Source organism: Lactuca virosa, chromosome 4, assembly GCF_052849685.1.
Source record: "Lactuca virosa cultivar CGN04683 chromosome 4, Lactuca_virosa_CGN04683_v6, whole genome shotgun sequence".
Taxonomy (NCBI): domain Eukaryota; kingdom Viridiplantae; phylum Streptophyta; class Magnoliopsida; order Asterales; family Asteraceae; genus Lactuca; species Lactuca virosa.
Window position 1 is genome coordinate 289,144,490 of NC_136429.1, and position 21,583 is coordinate 289,166,072.

The 21,583-nt window shown below is 35.1% G+C and overlaps 1 protein-coding gene across 2 annotated transcripts; it reads right to left on the minus strand.

Moving 5' to 3' along the window:
- Positions 1 to 19,194: 19,194 nt before the first annotated feature.
- LOC145108372 (Pentatricopeptide repeat (PPR) superfamily protein) lies at positions 19,195 to 21,283 on the minus strand. Of its 2 annotated transcripts, none has more exons than XM_079045392.1 (2): positions 21,139 to 21,283; positions 19,195 to 20,801 (listed from the first exon to the last, which is right to left on the minus strand). In XM_079045392.1, the coding sequence occupies exon 2, from the start codon at positions 20,718 to 20,720 to the stop codon at positions 19,368 to 19,370; it is 1,353 nt and encodes a 450-aa protein (XP_078901518.1). In that variant the 5' UTR covers positions 20,721 to 20,801; positions 21,139 to 21,283; the 3' UTR covers positions 19,195 to 19,367. The 2 variants fall into 2 exon arrangements, with proteins under 2 accessions (XP_078901518.1, XP_078901517.1); XM_079045391.1 differs by having other exon boundaries at positions 19,195 to 20,806.
- Between the last annotated feature and the right edge of the window lie 300 nt (positions 21,284 to 21,583).

Below are 21,583 nucleotides of genomic sequence, written 5' to 3' on the forward strand. Positions count from 1 at the left end.
TGAGTTATTCATCTATAATGGCTAGCTTTGTTAATAGGGAAAATACCGTAAATAGACAAAAAAAAATGGGGGTCAATTTCTAAATTTAGTCATAAAAAAAGATTATTCCCGATATAGACATACATTCCGCGGAGGACCCTCCGCGGACCTCCGCGGAACCATGAAATCTCCGCGTAGAGGGGGTAATTTCATAATTTCAACCATTTTTTTTTTAGAAAAACGAAGGGGTCCTCTTTTGGTCCCCACTGGTCCCCGTTCCTCTTCGTCACTCCGCATCGGGTCGCATAGGCGTTGATCGAAGACTTCAAATCCGGCGACCACTTCAACTCCGGTGACCACTTCAACTCTGGCACCGTCAAACGACTTCAAATCTGGCGTAATCGAGTATATAGCACAGCTCTCTCCGTCACCGATGGACCCCGAATTCCCCGATGTTATGGCCGATGGATACGGTTCCCAGGTATTTCTCACATTCTCATCTAATTATTAATGTCGAAAATGTCGAATATGATTCAAATTAGAGGAAAACCCATTTTATTACATTGAATATGTATACATATTTAGGATTTTTAGGTTCACAAATCACAGATACGTTTTTTGGGATGATCCATTCCGCGGAGGGGGACGTCAGTCCGCAGAGGGTGCTCCGCGGAGTGATGTGTTACCTCCGCGGAATGTTATAATCGAAGCAATGCAGGCCTCCGCGGAGGCTAGAGGTCACTCCGCAGAGAGGCCTCCGCGGAATGACCTCTAGCCTCCACGGAATGACATTAAAAATGGTTTTTGCACAATTTTTATTTTTCTGCTTTTAAGTATGTTGCTATTTATTTCATAATGAAATAATATTTTTTTTTATTTTCAGTTAGTAATGTTTTAAATGAAATAATATTTTTTTTGTTGTGTAGCACGAAGATCTCAATCAAAAAGCGGATTTAACTTTGAAAGGCGTGGTGGGGACTATCATTAAAGACTATTTTCGGCGCCTAACACAATCACAACGAGTATTATTCGAAGCTTCCCCCTTTTTAATATTCTTAGGAATGCATATCCCACATGGTGATCCCTTACTTGTGCATATGATGATGTTGCACGAAGTAAGGTGTCAACAAATATTTGAAATGGGGAGGTTTATGTTTGATATAGAGGGGATCCAGTTGGGTTTTAGTGAAACTGAATATATTCTGATTTGTGGTTTAAAAGTTGGTCCTTATGTGGATTTACTCCATGAAGAAAAGGGCCAGTCAAATTCAAATCTCCGTGCTCGGTTGTTCCCAGATATTTCTGATGCACGTTTGCGGCTGAAAGATTTAGAATACTTGATTATGTCCCCGAATTATTTGGCACTACAAGATGAAGATGATGTGATGCTTATCCAGCTTGTTTTTATGTTGAAGGGTCTACACGGACGGGACGTTAAAACGGGCATTCCTGCAGCAGTATACAAGCTTGCTGATAATATAGATGATTGGAACAGGTATTGCATTTAAAACAGGCATTCCCGCAGTAGTATGCAATGCACTAATTATAATAAATAAATTGAAAATTGCAGGTTTGCATGGGGTACGTATTTCTAGAAATATACTTCGCGTATGATGCGTGGAATCTTTAAGAAAATAGAAGAGTTTAGAGAAGTCAAGCATGCCAATCCCGAATCGAAGAAAGTACACAAGTATACCGTTCCCGGTTTTATGCTTCCGTTTAAGGTTACTTTCTAATGCATTTTAATAGTTATCATTGTTTAGCTTTTTATACTATAAAAATTTGAACTTCGTTTTGTATTATATAATAAGTTTGTATCATGGATTTTATAGTATAATAGAACGATACTTACATTTTTTTCATAGATATTGATTTTGGAGACATTCCCAGAGGCAACCAAGTTTTATATACGCACGCCGGCAGAATTGTCACGGATGAGGGCGTGGAGAAGTAAAACACCGTTAAATCGGGTTCAATGTTGTCGAATAATGAACGTGTATGTGGTATGTTTTTATATTAACAATCATCTATATTTACAAATTCCAATGTATTTTCATGTTAAACTAACAATTTGATTTTTGCAGTCTAACAACCAACCTATTAATGTCATGGCAACCCCGGAGGAGCTGATGTTGCCATTTTATGTTCGTTATGTCAATTGGACTCTTAACCCTGTAGAGTCTCCCCCACGGCAACATAGTCATGTCCGAAATAGTCCACCTCATGTTGCCTCGCCTGCTCGAAGAAGGATGTACAAGTCCGAAATAGAAACATCTTCGACTGAATCTGCTACAAATGCTTCTTCCTTGCAACATCTTGAAATAGAAACAAGTTATATGTCAAACGACACATCAAGATTGGTAAAGAAGAAGAAGACGAGCACAAAGGCATTAGTGAAGCGTCTACTAGGCGTTGTGGCTGACTTAAGTTCTAAAGTAGACCGTGTATTACAGAAAAAAGATGAACCAGACACAAATGTTGAACCAGACAGAGGGTTTCGAGAGGAGGAAGAGGTAGAGGAGGAGGAAGAGATGATAAATGAAGAGGAGGAAGAAAAATATTACCATCATACACATTTTGACTATGATGATATAGGTACTCATGGTTTGGAGGGGGAATTTGGGTCTACACCTACTCATGTTGAGCCGTCATCGGACGTGGGTGAACATCACACAAAAGAAATGACTCCTATTGTTAGGCCGCAACGAAAGAAGGGTGTTCCATGGTATCAGCGGACTCTGTTCACAGTGGTACAAAACTCATATTTTAAATTTGGTATATTTTTAAAATATTAACGTATTGATAATTATTTAACATGTTAATTTTTTAGTTGCAATCCACACCAAAATTGAAGAAAATCACCAAAGCAAAGAAAAAAAAAAGTGGTGAAGAGTCCTGAAAAAGCAAATGAAGACATTGTGAATGAAGAGAGTAATGATGTTTCAAATCATCTCCTGCTCGACAGTGTTGAAGCTGCCAGTACGTTGAGTTTTTGGAAAGAATGGAATAGGATCTCTTCCAACCTAAACACTAAACATAGGCTGCATATGCTCACACTGGATGTGGAGTTTTGGTCGAGGTTACTTGCAGTTACTGACGCTGGATGGTTAATTTCTTCGGTAACATTCGTTAAATATAAATTTTAACTACATTTTTAGACGATAATTTATATAAAAAATTATAACATTTTTATCTTAAAATGTACAGCATATTGCGATATGGAGTGCCTTGCTCATGGAAAGACGGTCGACGAACGCTAGGTGGACGATATTCCCTCAAGAACTTAATTTGCAAAACGGAAAAACACATTTTCTTAGGAATATAGGAAATGGTGTCGGAGGCCATCCTAAATGGAAGGATGTGGATATGGTTAGCTAAGTTTATTAATTATTTATTTTATATAGGAAACGAATTAATGACTATTAAATTTGTTTTTGTTTGCTGGTTCTATTCCCCATAAACGTTCCTCATGCCCATTGGTTTTTGGCAGTGCTACATTTAGATATTTGGAAAGTACACATTTATGATTCAGCACGATGTATGAATTACTTCACAACGTACTTGACTGGTGGAGAATTCAAAAGTTTTGGGGATAGTATAATCGAAGAGCTAGATACGATTGACTACTAGAAGGATTTCCCCGATGGACACAAAGACAACGCAGTTGTGGAGTTTATTGATATTGTAGACGCGCCACAACAAGAATATATTACTAATAGAGGGGATTGTGGAGTATTCGTAAGCATGTATATGGAAATGATTGCTTTGGGGGTACCGGTGAAGACTGATAAGCCATGTAGAGATGTGGGATTTCTCTACAAAAATATGATGACAAATATTATTTGGGATACTAAATAACTTGATGTTTGGAAGTTTGTATACATTATTATGAAATACTTGTTTTTAGTAGTTTTGTTTAATATAAACAACTTTTGTATCATTTATTTTTTGAAACATAATTCACCAACATATATTACGATACATTACAGAAAACATTACAAATAAAAGATGAACGACTAACAAACATTACATAGAACATTACGAATAAAAGAGTCGTCTACATGAAAAATGGTTTATTCAGATTCCAAACGTCCGTGTACTCGAACTCAGTTTCATCAAACTGGCAACAGGTAATATCCGTTCACGTATTCAAGAAGTTCTTCATCATCAGCATCAGAGCGTCGCATTTTCTCATAATTGTAGCATCGATTGTACCATGTAACTTTAGTCTTGAAATCCATCCATTTACTAAAAATATCGGGTTTTAGTCGTTCTTGTCCTTGTCCTACCTTATATTTGAACAAAGCTACTAAGCGGGACCATTCATCACCAACAAGGCAATTAAGGGGAGCGATTACCGGCAGACCCTCGTAAACGGCAATCCAGCATCGTGTTAGGACCAACACATCTGTTGTCGTCCATGGAGATGTACCATTTGTTAGAGCAGACACATTAGACAGATTAGCTGCATTTGAAGACGTTGGTACATTGGATGCCATTTTGTGAAATGATCCCTTACCTCTAATTCGGACGTATAGATACTTTCTTTACTATATATAAAAAGATAGGTAACGCGGACTGACAAGTCAGTAACGCGGACTGAAAAGTCAGTAACGCGGAATGACAAGTCAGTAACGTGGACTGACCATTCGCTTTGCGGACTGACAAGTCAGTAACGCGGACTGACGGATAGCTATGCGGACTGACAAGTCAGTAACGCGGACTGACAAGTCAGTAACGTGAACTGATGAAAAGCTATGCAGACTGACAAGTCAGTAACGCGGACTGACAAATAGCTATGCGGACTGAAAAGTCAGTAACACGGACTGACGAACAGCTCTCTGCGGAGTTGAAGGGTCTATATATTGTCATGGATGATCGTTGGATATTTGTGGACTGTCATGTCTATATAAAACGACAAAAAATTATGTATCACTTCATCTAATCTATTTTAGTTCATGTAGTTTGTACGTTTTACAATGGGTTCAAACCCATGGACCGCTAACGAGTATTTGCTTCTAACTCGTGCATATATTAATGTCTACGAGAACACTAGTTTGGAGGATAGAATGTTTTGGGTCCTATTAACGAATACCTTCAACATTGAAGCTGAAACAACCATAGAAAACCATCGCAGCACGCTTGATATAGCTGCAAAATGGTATGAATTGAAAACAGAAGTTGTGTTATTCAACGATCTTTATAATAAGATTGAAGACGATCGTGTGAATGATACTAAGGAAGACCTCTTGGAGGCGGCTAAAGAAGAATACAAATCCATTAGCAACAGACAGAGTTTCGAGTTTGAAGCCCCTTGGAATCTTTTGGAAAATGTCCCGTTTTCTTAACTAGTACTGTGTTTTGTATTGTTCTTGTATTGCTTTATTTATATGTAATATGGTATTTATCCTTTAATTTTTGAAAAATAATTCACCAACAAATGTTACGAAACCATACATTCAAACAGGTTACGCGGACTGACAAATAAGTTACGTGTACTAACAAGTCATTTACGCGGACTGACAAGTAAGTTCTGCGGAATAATGTATACTAATTCCTTATAAATTGGACAAGCATTTCCATTTTTACAAGGTGTCGAAAGTTGTGAAAATGAGTTCAGTCAATCACATATTAAGAAAAAGTTTCTCCAGCCTACCGACTTTTTTCCATAATCTGCAAAGAACCAATCCTAACACCTTCACGTACATTACGAAAGATCAGTACAATCGTTTCCAAATTTGTTTTGTGGCATTTGGATGCGTGGTATGTAATCCCTTATAGTAAATAAATATTTAGTTATTTCAAGTTGTTATATGCCTAATATTCTTATCTTGACTTACAGATTCGTATGTTTCTCACGTCTATGATACCAATCATATTCGTTGGTCAAGTACCTCTAATTGGGGTGTATGTAAGATCCATGTACATTGCGGTTGCTTTAGATGGAAATCATGAACCCCTTCTCATAGCGTTTGCTTTGGGAACCATAAACCGTGACAATTCGTGGTTATGGTTCATGAGGAGGCTTAAAGAATGTTTAGGTGACAATACAGAAGTTGGTTTCATAAGCCATATGTCTGATTCTATAGACTTTGCAGTTCAAAGAGTCTACCCTGATTCATATCATGGCTATTTTTGTAAAAATATAGCCGAGAAAATACGCGCTTCCATCGGAAGCAATACAGTCGTAGAGCAGTTGTTCTGGAAGACTTGTAAAGCGTATAATTTATCTCATTTTTATGCATGTTTGAACAACTTAAAAAATGAGGTTAATGGGAATGATCTTCATTGGCTTGACAATATTCCCATTGCAAAATGGGTACGGGCTTCTTTTCCAAGAGTACGTTTCAATGTTAAATTCATTGACATTCCCGTTGTTGTCAATTGGTTAAGAACAAACACGCATGAGTTTCCAATAACAACAATCATTGAAATGGTCCATGACTCGATGCAAGCAGTGTATCTTCAACGTGCTGCGTTTGGAGGTAATTATAAGTTATGACATCACTCAAATGGTCAATTGATATGTTATTATACGTTATGATATCATAATTTTTGTTTTTTGATTCAGTTCATTTCACAGGGAATTTTCATGGTCTTCTAACCCCTTATGCACTTAAGGTGATTCATAAAAGATTTATCCACTAGGATGGTTGTAGGATTACGCATATTGTTGGCGACAGATATGAAGTGAGTAAGTATTCAACAACTGAATCTGTCCAATTAGACCGTGGTATTTATAGTTGCGGTAAATGGCAAAAATGCGGTATATCTTGTGAGCATGCTATAGCTTCACTACAAAGACTCGAAATTGTAGAAATCCAGCAAATGATTAATTTAAAGTTAAGTACCGCGGTGTATCGAAATGCTTATCAAACTGAGACGGTTAATCCTATTCCAACCCTTAGGCATTGGGAAATACCAGTTGAAAGTGTTGTGGTCTTACCTCCACGACAATTCAATTGAACTGTATTGTATGGATCACAACGAATATTAGTTTGTATTCCGTTCTATGTTAACCGTAGTTGTAATGGTCTGTTGGCGTTCTTTACTTTTTAATAAAAAAATGTTTAGCTTTAAATAAATAATTGTATTCCCATAATTGTAATGTATGGATGACAACGACTAGACAAACAGCTCTGCGGACTGACAAACATTATTGCGGACTGACAAAAAGCTCTGCGGACTGACAATAGCTCTCTGCGGAGTGGAAGGGACTATATATAGTCATGGATGGTCGTTGGATTTTTGGTATAGAGTTATAAATTTTTTTTAAATTTAAAATGAGTTCATCTTCAACTTTGTATATTTGCTCGTGCAACGAAGTTGATTGTTTCTATTGTGATCCGATCGACCCTTTTCTTGCCCAATCACCAAATTTAAGAGAGTCGTATATGTCTGAGGATACTTTGCAACAACTACAATGGGCTGAAGAACAACAAAAAAAAGATAAAGACTCATCTCGAGCTCTCACTGAACGTCGTGACCTCATTGCGGTGGAGTGCAAAGAGGTTGAGGAAAGGATGACGACTACTAAAAAAAATCAAAGATCATGAGGAATGGATAAAAAAAAACTAAGAAGAATATTAAACTGTCTGAAAAATGGCTTGCTGACAAGGATGCAGAAATGATAGAACTTGGTAGCCAAAAGGATCGTATGGAAGATAAAATAAGAATTAGGGACGACTACATAACAATGGAGAAAGAAAAGTATCATTTGCAATTCCCTTAAGTTAATTACTGTTGTTGTACGTTTACCCATCATCTTTAAAATAAACACACCATTTCAAAGTACACAAATTAATGTCCTCTAAAACAAAACATAATTAATTATAAATACAACATCAATCATTTAAATCAAACGTTGAACAATAGTCTTCTCTCTGCGTCCCACTCGTCCAACGCGTCTCTTGTGTCCCGTGCGTCTCTAGCGTCTCCTGAGTCCCTTCTGTCCCTTTCCCTTTCCCTTTTGTGTTACTACCTGATGCCACACTACTTTTTGTAGCCTTTTTTTTGTTTCTTTGGGACCAATGCCGGACAAGTCGCTGCATTATGTGTTGTACTATCACATCTACTACACCTTCTTACTATAGGTTCCTCACCTTGTGACGGGATACGATTTCTGTTTCTCGGTCTACCAGCTTGACGTGTATCCATTATCGTGGGTTTAACAACCATCATCTCAGCAGGAATCTCCCAATCACACGGTTCTGGAAGGGGTAAAACCGGCTCCTCATACGTACTTCGGTACGTTTCCATTTTGTAAGCATCTATAGCCAGATGTCCGAAGTTATTTTTTTTCAAGTGCTTCAAGACCATTATGACATGACCACAAGGCAACCCAGTCCCTTCCCAATATTTGCATGTACAAGTCTCTTGTCTTAGATCAACTATGCCACCATGTTTGAAATCATGCACTTGATATATTGCATCTGAAACACCGGAAACGGACCATCCTGTCGTACACTCTTCATTTTTACTAACTACTTATTCGACCTAATTAAAGTCCAAATTAAATTCATACCTCCTTCAATGCGACGCTTGTTACACCATTCCTGTGAAAGACGACGGAAGAACTCAAGAAGGGGTATTATAGGCATCTTCCTTGCATCTACAGATAAAACATTCATGGACTCTGCACTGTTCGAGGTCATGTAATCGTACCGTTTCGACAACGAATATGCTCTAGTCCATTTAGCACGGGGAATTTCACTTAGATACGCTGCTACTTGCGGCCTAGTAGAACTAAATCTATACCACAATTCTTCAAAAACATTTCTTTTGTAAGCTTTCACAAGCCTCCAAAACAACACTTTTGTTTTATCATTTTTCCCAAACTTGTGTATTATGTTTCCTAGTAGATGAAAAGCACCCAAGTCATGATGAGCATGTGGGAAAACATTTTCAATACTAACCCGAATTGCATCGGCCCTATCAGTTACAAAAGTCAATTCTTGACAATCACCAACACATTCATACAACTTCTCAAGAAACCATGTCCAAGTAAGACCACTCTCTGTTTTGCATATTCCGTGCGCAAGGGGCAGTATCTGGTTGTTCACATCCATAGCTACTGCATGCAATATGGTTCCCTTAAAATCACCCTTCAAATGGGCACCATCCATAATTATAACTTTACGACAAAAACGTTTGAACGCTCGTATCTGCAATATATTAAAATGAAACACATAAACACTCTATAATTTGTTTAAAAAAAATTATATATTAAATAACAACAAGTTTTTTGTATTTACCGTGCTCCCAATGGCATAAAAACAACACTCGAAACAATCTTCAAAATCTGTTTGAATATAGGCCACTGTATCGGGATTATGCCTCTTCAAATTGTGAAAATAAATAGGAAGTTTGGAAAAACATTCTTCAGAGGATCCCAACAACAGTTCCATAGCATATTGTTTTGCACGCCAAGCTTGTTTGTAATCTACATTGATTTCCAGCAAAGCATTCAAATCCCTTGATATTTCATTAGGCCTCCAAACCTTGGAACGAGTTTTTCCCATAATCTCATGCAATATAGTACCCATTACTTTTTTATTAGCATGCTTATGATTAGGGTGTATCCGTAATGACGAACATGTGTGCACGTTGTTGAAAGTCCTGATTTCAAATTCATCAGTGGGATCAAGGCGTTTTGCATATAAACGCCAACTACAGTTCTCAATTTCACAATATACCTCATAACGATTTTTGTTTGAATGTTTGGTCTTAAACTGAAACTTTTCTCTGGTTGCTTTAAGACTCAAAGCAAATATTAGTTGTTTGTTGTTATCATATGTTTGACAAACAAACATATCATCATTTGGACCAAAACTGTGAAATGGTCCGGGTTCAACAATAGGATCAGGACAATCAGGTATGAGAGGCATACCGTAAAATATGTCTGAAGCTTTTTTCCCGTGTGTGAACTCATCTTCTGACCATCCTTCATTTGACTCTTCACCGTCTGAGAAAGTTTTGTTAGCCAGTCTTCCAAACTCATATAAATTTTTTTCTTCAACCGTATTCACTGCCACAGTTTCTTTTTCTGGACACTCTTCAACATTATCAGATACAACGTTTTCAACATTGTATGGTACAATCTTGTCAACCGCTTCTGTCTGTTCGACCAATCCCTGAAACACCTCTAAATACAAATGCAAAATCTCCTTCGTTTTAGAAATTACATTTCTGAGTTAATGAACATCTGCTTCGTCTAAAATATTCATAACATACCCATGAACCGGGTGTTGAAATGATAATGATATATTACTATTGAACACATTAGCCTTAATTTTGACCAAATCAAACAATATTCGACGATCAAAATTTGGCGGAAGCAGTAAACCTAAGTTGTTAAACTTTGGTCTAACGTAGATGTTAATCTCATTACTTATCTGCCAAAAACCCCCAGTACATAAAATAACAAAACTCATACTTTTTTTTTTTTAAAATGAAATGAATAAGAACTTATCTATTTTGTAGAGATGATCGACCAAATTGACCTAAAAAAATGAAAAAGAACACTTTATATAAAAAAAAGGTCTAAAAATCGTTGCAACCACCACTTCCGCGTAGACATTAATCTCTTAGCGGAGCTCCTCGTCACCTAATCCGCGGAGGAATTTATGAAGGCCGAACAACTCGCTCCGCGGAGGTATTAACGTATCCGCAAAGGGCGTACGCGGAACAATCTTTTACACATTAAAAAATCAGAATTTTAGCTGGTCCGCGGAGATGACGTCATTCCACGGAGGTCCGCGGAGGATCCTCCATGGAATGTATATCTATATCGGGAAAAACCTATTTTTATGACTAAATTTAGAAATTGACCCCCATTTTTTGTCTATTTACGGTATTTTCCCTTGTTAATATCCCTAGATAAAAAAAGATGATAATTCGACAACGAAATCAACTATTTTTGCACGCGTTAGAATTCTACTACAGTGATGAACATTAGAGCCATTAAAATTTAACAAAACCAACCTAAAACTCGAATTCTCCTTTCAATGCACCAAATAGCCAAGCAGATTAATGTAAACATAATCTTAACCTTAGGATATGACGTGTTATTATATTATCAATTGTTAAGTTTATTTATTCAATGAGCATATAAAACTAAAATAAATTATAATGCATAGCCGCAGGATGATTTTTGGAACGTAGTCTATATTTAATTCATTTAAAATTGTGTAGTGGAACCTTTGTATGTTTCGTTCAATTTATTATACTAACCAGTGTATTTAGAAAATAATTTAATTCAATTTTATAAATTAAAGTCATTATCAACTTGCTGTAACTTCCCATCCGAAAATTAAAATATAATGTACACTTAAAATGTAAATATTAAAATGTCATTTTAAAGTATTTTAACAAGTCCTCGTTCACCATTTTCGAAATTTATGCATTATTACATAAAGTCAAATGTTAAGGTTGTTACATAATTGAAGCAAAATCATCCATAAATGATTTTTTTTTAACGGCTGTGGAAATATTAAACGGCTAGCTAGAAGCTAGCAAAAAAGAACAAACCAATTAGTTCATGAGCGAGTATCGCAACCTCCAGTAAAGCGATTCACAAAAAAGGTTTTGTAATTGTTTATATACGTCATCAACAATACTCACCACTAACCATTAGGTCATCCGTTATACCCACCACATACCACATATGTGGTGGGTGCCACATCAGCACCACTTTCCCCTACCACTAACATGGGATACCTACCACTAACACACCACTCCACATCATTATTTTTATTTTTTTTAATTCAAAAATACAATAAAATTACATTTTTTATAATTAAAAATCATTCATTTTTTTAAACTAGTTTTTCATAAATTATAAAAATAAAATTACAACTTCAAACTACATTACTTAGTTAATCTAGAAAAAAAAAACATTACATTAATTAAAAAAACAAACAAACATACATATAAAAAACTTAATTGTCGTTCATGCTACGTTGGTACAAATGTTCCGCGACATCTTCTCGAAGATTGAAACACGTTTCACTGTTATGAATTTCAACAACTCGCTCTAAAAACGCATTCGTTCCGGGTACGAACTCCTTAATTGGAACGACAACGTTGTTCGGATCATACATGCAAATCGCTCGACCTTCATCTTCAATAATCATATTATGCATTATAATACATGCTAGGACCATTCGTTCAATTCTTTCTTTAGCCCAGAGTCGTGTAGCATATTTCACTACATGTCATGTCTGTTTAAGGACTCCAAATGCCCTCTCGATATCCTTTCTCGCCGATTCCTGTTTTTTTGTAAACAACTTTGCATTTTCACTTCGAGGAACCGAGTATGCCTTCATCAATGTAGAATAATCCGAGTATATCCCATCACCAAGGTAGTAACCGTATTTGTACGCGTGCCCGTTCACCGTGAACGTCATATCAGGTGCTTTGCCGGTCCAAATATCGTTGAAAAGTGGAAACTGACCAAGAACATTAAGGTCGTTGTTAGACCCCGCTACTCCAAAAAATGCATGTCATATCCACAAATCTTGAGATGCAACAACTTCTAGGATGATAGTTGGTTCACCTATATCTCCTCGAGTGAACTGACCACACCATGCATTTGGACATTTTTCTCAAGCCACATGCGTACAATCTAGACTACCAAGCATACCCGGAAATCCATGCCTCTCTTCATGAGCCGAATATAATCTCTCAATATCACGTTGAGTAGGTTTGCACAAATATTGTTCGTGAAAAACCTCATACACACATGCAGAAAACCAGTCTACACATGCAACTGCAGTTCTCTCGGATACTTTCAAGTATTCGTCAGATGCATCAAATGCTATACCGTATCCCAAATACCTAAGAGCAGCCGCACATTTTTGTATACTACTAAAACCAATTCTTCCTCTAGCGTCGGGTTTTTGTTTGAAAAAATCATAACGAGATTCTAAAGCATTACTAATACGTAAAAATATAGCCTTATTCAGACGGAAACGACGTTCGAACGAGTCGTCATTATAAAGACAATTATCGGCAAAGTAATCACGTACCAATAAGTCGTGTACGGCTTGGCGATCACGATTGACGACCGCCCTTGTACGAGTACCATTCGAACTTTCTTCTTCGTGAATGTGTTGCGCAACGTTGAAGAATGTCTCGACGAATTCTACGTCGTCATCCGAGTCAAAAGTTTTTAAGAATTCCATGTGTTTTGTGGAATCCATGTGTTTGTGTTTTGTGGTTTTAGAGAATGAAGGTTTTGTGAGAGAATGAAGGTGTGTTTTGGTGAAAATAGAAGGTTTATTTATTTGTGTATTGAATTGAGTTTGAAAAAAAAATGGCCAAAAGACCGTTTAACGGTCAAAAAATAAGCATCCAATCGTCGATTCCGTTTACATTCGTCGTCGGGAACACGAAAAACAACGACCACGTCCGACCACAAAATGTCGGGGTGGTGTGCACGATGTTTTCTCGTGGCCACCTGGACCACGAATCGTTTCGTGGCATGTATACCACAAGGCCTTATAGTGGTGGATGTCAACTAATCACCACATTCAACCACTAACAGGTTGGGATACTCACCACTATATCATTCTTATTTTTTGGTTATTAAAATAATATATATATATATATATATTAATTAAAATGTAGAGAGAGGTGGAGAAAGATAGCGAGAGATAGAGAGAAATAGAGAGAGAAACAAGCTGATTTGGTGTGGTGATCCGTGCTTCCCACCACAAATGACCACAAAAAGTGTTCAACCACTAGCCACCACTAACACCTTGGGATGGTGTTTATATTCGTGGTTAGTGGCCACGTAGTGACGTAGACCACGAAACCTCTCGTGATGGCCATACCAGATGGTCTACAATGCATCTGTGAGATTACTGTACAAAGTGAAAGTAATCAGGAAAGCAATTTAAAAGTCGCTTAGAGCATCTCCAATGGTTAACGTATCCTATGACTTAAAAAAAATTAACAAATCACCATTTAATTAACTTTAACCTCTAAATAAATAACATCTCCAATGGTTAACCTCTTTCAATAATTTTTTTTTTTAATTTAATTAATCTATCCTTATCTATCTAAAATTGAAGAATAAAAGGTGTGGATAAACCATTATAAAAAAATGCATAATAACCAAGATCACAAATATATTATAACTATGGGATACAAATATACTTTGGATAATATCATGTTACAAAAGGAAGCTTTCCACTTATTGGATATTTTATATGAAAAAATGTTGTTGTACACATGTATATGTGTATGTAGATGTAGATACACACAAATATTCCACTTTTCAGTCGAGCTAAATACAAGTTCCACAAAATATAATATAGGGATAATGACTTAAAAGGGTAATATATTTTTTGATTTGTACACATGTAGTGACTGATTTTTTTTTCGTCCACATTTACCCCTTCAACTTGTTAAACTGTACATATTTAGTCCTTATGACCGACTACTCCAGGTTAGCCGGTAAAAATGACTTAATATGGTAATATATTTATCACTTTGTACGTCCTTAATATTTTTGTACACATTTAGTCCTTAATATTTTTTTTTGTTGCAAAATAAGTCATTTTTGTTTTTGTACTCATTCAATACTTATGAATGATTTCTTTAGGTTTTTCTCACATCTTACGTGTGATAGCCATATGGTGGTGGGATAGGTTGAGGTGGCCCTGCTATATGCTGTAGGCCAAGATACCTGGTGTGGGCCGACTGTAAGTCGTAGGCACGGAGGCTCGAGAAGAGTGTTTGGGTTAAGGCGGTATGCCGACAAACCCTGGGTATTCCAGTCCGATGATTGATTGGACCTGTTGCATGTTGGCATTCCAGTCCGATGACTAATTAGGCCAATGTATTCCAATCTGATGAGTGTTGGCTCGTTATGCATGATAATACGTTTATTATATCGAGTATTTTGGGGGAAACTCGCTAAACTTTGTGCTTACCCAGTTGTTTATGTTTTCAGGTTCTATCGTTGATCGTGGGAAAGCGAATGCATGACTGTACACACTCATCAACAGTATTGAGGATTCCGCGTTTCTTATATTACTCTGATTTTCGATAAATGTATTTTGGAATAAACGTTTTTTCTTAATAATGAATTTATAATTAGGGACTATTGCCTTATTTAAAAATGAAAATTTTTTGTTGTGAAAATGATACGTTACACATAAACATCAACAGCCCCAAACACTTTATCAATGATTGTCACACGTAAGATGTCGTGAGAAAAACCTAAAGAAATCATTCTTAAGTACTGAATGAGTACAAAAACAAAAATGACTTATTTTGAAACAAAAAATATTAAGGACTAAATGTGTACAATATGAAAAATATATTACCTTATTAAGTCATTTTTCCCGACTAACCTGGAGTAACCGGTCATAAGGACTCAATGTGTACAGTTTAATAAGTTGAAGGGGTAAATGTGGACGAAAAAAGAACTCAGTGACCAAATGTGTACAAATCGAAAAATATATTACCCTTTCAAGTCATTATCCCTATAATATAAGGCTATATTTAGTGTACTAACTAAAAAACTAGTTGCTAGCTGGTAAAAATAATATTTGGTAAAAACTAGTTGATAAGTTAGTCGGAAGATATAAAATGACATATCAAGAATATATTTTCTATAACAATATAAAATAAATAAATAACTAAAGCAATTTATGAGTTAGTTGTGACACCAAACACAGCCTGAATATCTAATCTCCTTATTCTAATAAAAGAATGTTTTAATCTCGTTGTGATATGTGTCATCCTATTGGACCTCTTAATTAATGTATGTTTTATTCTTCTTTTGTGATGTGTCATCTATTAGGTCTCCTAATTAATGAATGTTATTTGTCAAACTATTAATTCTTCATTTTAAATTTTAAAATTTAAATTTCTCGCTCTAATTATATTAAATTAATAACATTAGAATAAAAATAAAAATAAAATTAATACAAATTAATAGATGATATAATTTCACGTATTTATTTAAATTAACGATTATAATTTTATATAACTAAAAAAATATCTCTTAATTAATAATTTATTTAAAATAATTAATTAATAGTTTTGAGTTCTCATAAAAGTTTAACTAATTTTGTAACCGTGGTTCTCATATGTTATAAACCAGTAAAAACATTAAATTAACTTGCTATAACATACCTTTTCATTCTTCCTCAAAATATAACATTGTCCTTTAACAAACTGAAACTAAATGACCAAAAATGAAAATGAAAAAAAAAATGATATACGTGTCCAATTTCGGATGGCATACTTCTATTTGCTGTTTTACTTTTGGTTGTCCTGTTTATTTTATTGTTACATGATCCTTTACACTTTGCCTTTTCACATTCAATGGTTGCAATTTAGAGATATATACAGTAAAGTTCTAATATTTTTTCATCGATTTGACAAGAAAGTCCTAAACTTTATTTTTTTGATAGTAAAGTCCAAATTACCGGCAGTTTTTGACACTTTTACCCTTTTTCCCGGTTAGCCGGTAATTAGGATTTTTTTGTCAAAAAAAATAAAGTTTAGGACTTTCTTGTCAAATCGTCAATTAGGACTTTACTGTCAAAAAAATAAACTTTAAGACTTTCTTGTCAAATCGTTAAAAATATTGGGACTTTAGTGTATATATAATTTTTTTTGGTTAGAAATTTAATGGTATTATACTCTTTAAGCATAAGAGTTATTGAAACCTTCTCTAATCAACTAGATCCTATTGAAATCCTTAACGTTTGCTTCTTGTTAAATCGTTTTTTTAATCTCAACAAACCGATATTGAAAAAAATTGAGATAATCAAGAAAGAAAGAAAGAACCAGGGTTGTGTTGCTTTTTGCAGTCCCAAAAATAGAGAAATAAGAAACCGAAAAAAACGAAGTTGCTCTTCTTTCCCTTCTCCACATTCACACCCTTTTGACTAGACATGTGTTGTTTGTGTTTGTATAAAGCCACGACAATTTCGTTTTTTTCGGTTTCTTATTTCTCCATTTTTGGGACTGCAAAAAGTCAACACAACCCTGGTTCTTTCTTTATTTCTTGATTATCTCCATTTTTTTCAATGACGGTTTGTTGAGATTAAAAAAACGATTTAACAATAAGCAAATGTTAAGGATTTCAATAGGATCTAGCTCACTAGAGAAGGTTTTAATAACTTTTGTGCTTAAAGAGTATCTTACCATTAAATTTCTAACAAAAAAAGGATATATACACTAAAGTCCTAATACTTTCAACGATTTGACAAGAAAGTCCTAAACTTTATTTTTTTGACAATAAAGTCCTAACTGACGATTTGACAAGAAAGTCCTAAACTTTATTTTTTTTGACAAAAAAGTCCTAACTACCGACTAACCGGAAAAAAAGGGTAAAAGTGTCAAAAAATATCGGTAATTTGGACTTTACTGTCAAAAAAATAAAATTTAGGACTTTCTTGTCAAATCGATGAAAATATTAGGACTTTAGTATATATATCCCTGCAATTTATCCAAGTTTTTATTGCATCTTTGTTGTAGGACCTCAGTAGATGGTCCCTGTAAAACCTATCTAAATTCTCAAATAGTTTATTCTTGAAAACCAATCAAGGTGCACAAGTATTACTTTTGCATGTGATGTTATGTTATGCTTCTCGAAATGCACACCATTTTTACACATTGGATTCTGCCTCTTGTGATTTCCTCAACCCCTGCATTTTTTTAATTATTGAAAAACTTGATTTTTTTTCACGTGTTTCTTGATTGCTACTGCTGCTGCCATTGTTTGCAGATAGTCATTACATTTTTCTTATTGTTGTTGCTATTGTTTGCATTTTCTGATTAGCAATTTTATGTAAAACCAAGTACTTCATTTCTTACGTTGGACTTGAAAAGGAGGTTATTTTGGGTCCATTTATGACTGTTGATAATGAGGTTGTGACTGAACAAACAAGTATTGAAGCTATTGTATTTGTGGGCATCAGTGAAAAAAAAAATCACCCTTTGCTTGGTAAATTGGTTACTTATGTTGTGGATATAAATATACATGAGGAGGCTAATAAAAATTGTTGATATAAATAACAACTTCTTGCTTACAATGCTTACAACAGACCGAATGGTAATCAAATTAACTTTAAACAATTTACGCATTCATAACCTCCTTAAACTGAATGAAAAAAATATAATAGTGAAAAAAGCTTCAGGTCTGGTCACATTTTGCTCGAACTAGCAATGTAGTTTTTGGAAAAGGTTGATAGTATGAGTATGAAACTATTAGGGTTATTATGAGGATCTCATTCACTCATGTTTTTCTAAGGTTATTGGAGACACATTTTTTGGAATTGCATTTGACTTCCTCTTGTTTTTTCTAAGGTTACACACCACTTGTTTGTATTCATTCGTTCATTCATGTTTATATGCAAATTATTATTTCAGTATGTTTCTATTTGGATTTGAAATGATGTATGTTTAATTTAGATTTGTATGACATTTTGTACTTTTATAATTATTCAGTTAACAGATACATTTTATCCAACACAAAATAGAACATAAGGGTAATATGGTATTTTCATCATTCAACACAGCCAATCAGATACATAATCAACAAAATGGTTTTATTCAAACAAAGCTTCTAACTCATTCATGTATCTAACTCGATCAGATCTGAATTAATCAACAACTATCAAACAGCCCCTAACAGGGTAATATGGGCATTTTAGGTTTATTTTTTGTTACAGGGTTGGCCTATAAGATATCAGGGTAGTGGAGAGGAAAGCATCTGGATTTTGTTAGAGGATTTTATCCTTTGGGAGAGTGGCTTCTCGAATCTGCCAATTTATCTTTTGTTACCAACCATTTGCTTATTAGCTTGAAGTATCAAAAAACCTTTGATCTTCATAATTTCTGCTTTTGTTCTTAAATCATTTGAGTAATAGTAAAGGAATTGCAGTCTGTTAACTTCATTTTGAGTTGTTCTTGTTGTTTATTACTCGCTAGATTAAGTGAGTTTATACCAAGATACGTAAGTATTCCATTTTAATTGAAAATATAACAATCTTTATAGACTAATTGAGCTTACAAGAGACACTAAAATCAATAGATATATTAAAAAGGCACAAAACTGCATACCTTTTATAAGTTTACCTATACTGATACTATTTATGTATGGCATAAGCTTACAATTTGTACGTTTCTTCACATTACATTAATATGAGTCAAGAGTTTCTATCCTTCCATGTAATAACTAATAAGATGATAAATTTATGTTCTTATGTCACATTAAAACTCGTATTTGATATCCACTAGTACAAGTTAAAGACTCATCAACAGAAAATAGAGCATTTTTATAGAAACAACAGGATATATCCTTAAGAATTATGAAATAATATGAAACAACATCATATTCTTCACCATAAAAGAACTCCCAATTATTCTAAAATAAATTGTGGCTCAGACATAACTGGTTTCACTTTCATCACATGTTTATATCTATTCTTAATCCCCTCTTCAATTCTTCCACAAATCACATTATCTAACAAATCCATTCTCCCTAAAGATTTCAACATCCCATAAACCAATCTATATGTATATTCTCTAGGTATTGATCCTCTATCAACCAATTCAATAACAAAATCCCATGCCTCTAACACCCTTCCACATTCACAAAACGCATGAATAATAGGCGTATAAGAACTAGTACTTGCTACCCCATGTTTCAAATCTTCCATCTTCCTCAACATCTCAACACCCTTATCAATCTCATTAGTAACACAATAATATCTTATAAAAGAATTATAAGTCACACGATTTGGAAAACAACCTTGTTTCATCATATCATCAAACAATTCCAAAGCTCTTTCGATTCTATAAGTCTTGCAACAACCATCAATCAAACAATTGTATGTCACAACATCAGGCTTAAAACCCTTAAACAACATGATCCGAAATAAGTGATTAGCTTCCCACATTCTCCTTCGAATAGCTTTTTTACATTGGGTTTGTAAGCTGAGTTTACAGTATGAACTAATCATGATTGTGTAAGTGAAAGTATCAGGTGGACACCTAAACCCTGGTAACTCCATTTGTTCGAATAAAAACTTAGCCATTTTGAAGTTGTTGACTTTACATAATGCATTGATTATTGTGTTATATGAGTAAATGTCTGGTTTACAATGGAATTGTTTCATTCGGTGAAATGCAGCTAATGCTTCATTTGCTAGCCCTTGTTCTCCTAGGACTTTTATCAAACAGGTCATGGTCGTGGTTGTAATTAGATTGCCAGTGTTTCTTCTTGACATATCTTTGAGAAAGTTCCAAAGATCTTTCAATCTGTTACCTTTAGCTAGAATGATACTCATTTCTCTACAAGTTATTTCGGTATGATTAAACCCAAATTGGGATTCGACCCAGTAATAAAACTCAAGAGCTTTGTTTAAACCTAAGGTTACTTTTTGTGGGTCTCTGTAAGCACCTGGTCCAAGAAGAAGCGTGTGGTTATGGATTTTGATTGATTCTTGATGGAGGTTTCTTTGTTTGAGAGGAGCTCGGTGTCTGAAAGTGTTTTGACGCCCGATGGATCTTGGAGATTGAAAGAAGAATCTTGGAATGGATCTTAGGACATTGGTGATGAGCTCATTCGCCCATGGTGGATTTGAAAAGTGATGGGTTAGAGAGGGAGATTTTGCAAGATGGGAGTCGAATGGTCGGTTTTGGATTATGGCAGCTAATACTTGGTTCACAACATGAGCTTGAGAAGTAGATGCGGCTTTTGAAGAAATCATGCTTCCAAATCAACTTCTAGGGTTATGAATGTGGTAGAAACTAGGGCACATTAGATGGAGAAGCGAGGAGATTCATGAACGCTGTGCTGTGAAGATCATCAATGAAGAATTTTAAATGCGAATTAGAGAAATCTTATGAGTTGCTGATTTTCTGATGTGTTCGCATAAAAAAAAAAAATTAAGTTCCTCATGGAGATCATACAGACCCACAACCTCACAGGCAACTATCACAGTGAGGCTGAGATTGAGACCACAACTAACATCACATAGACTCATGGAGACTGAAATTAAAGTGGAATGTTAAGATTTATTGATTTATTATGCAGAAGAATTAAGAAAAGGTAAATAAAATGAGAGGCTGAGATTAAGCACATAGTACGATTTTAATTTTGAAAGTCGAAAATGTGAAATAACAAACCTGAGAGGCTGAGAAGGAGAGAAACTGAAATGGTTGAGTGGCGCCGGACGTCGATGATGGTGGATGCTCAGCTGTTCGCTGTCGCCGGGCGCCTGAGTACGTATTGGGATTTGGCGGTGTCGCTTGACGGCTTCAGTAGAGTTCAGTCTTGAATGTCTTTTGGGGATGACGAGAAAAAAAAAAACAAGACAAAATTGCAAAAATGGTCCCTGTGGTTGGCAAATTTCTGCATTTTTGGTCCAAAACGATACATTGGTGCACCACTGGTCCAATTTTGGAACTTTTTATTGTTTTTGGTCCCTACACACTTAAAAAGACAATTATGCCCTTACAATTTATATTTTTCATTTTCTTTAATTCCAGAAATACATAGATTAATTTAATTTATATTTTTCATTTATATTTCATTTGTCATTTCTCTCTTAACAAAAGAAACACACATACA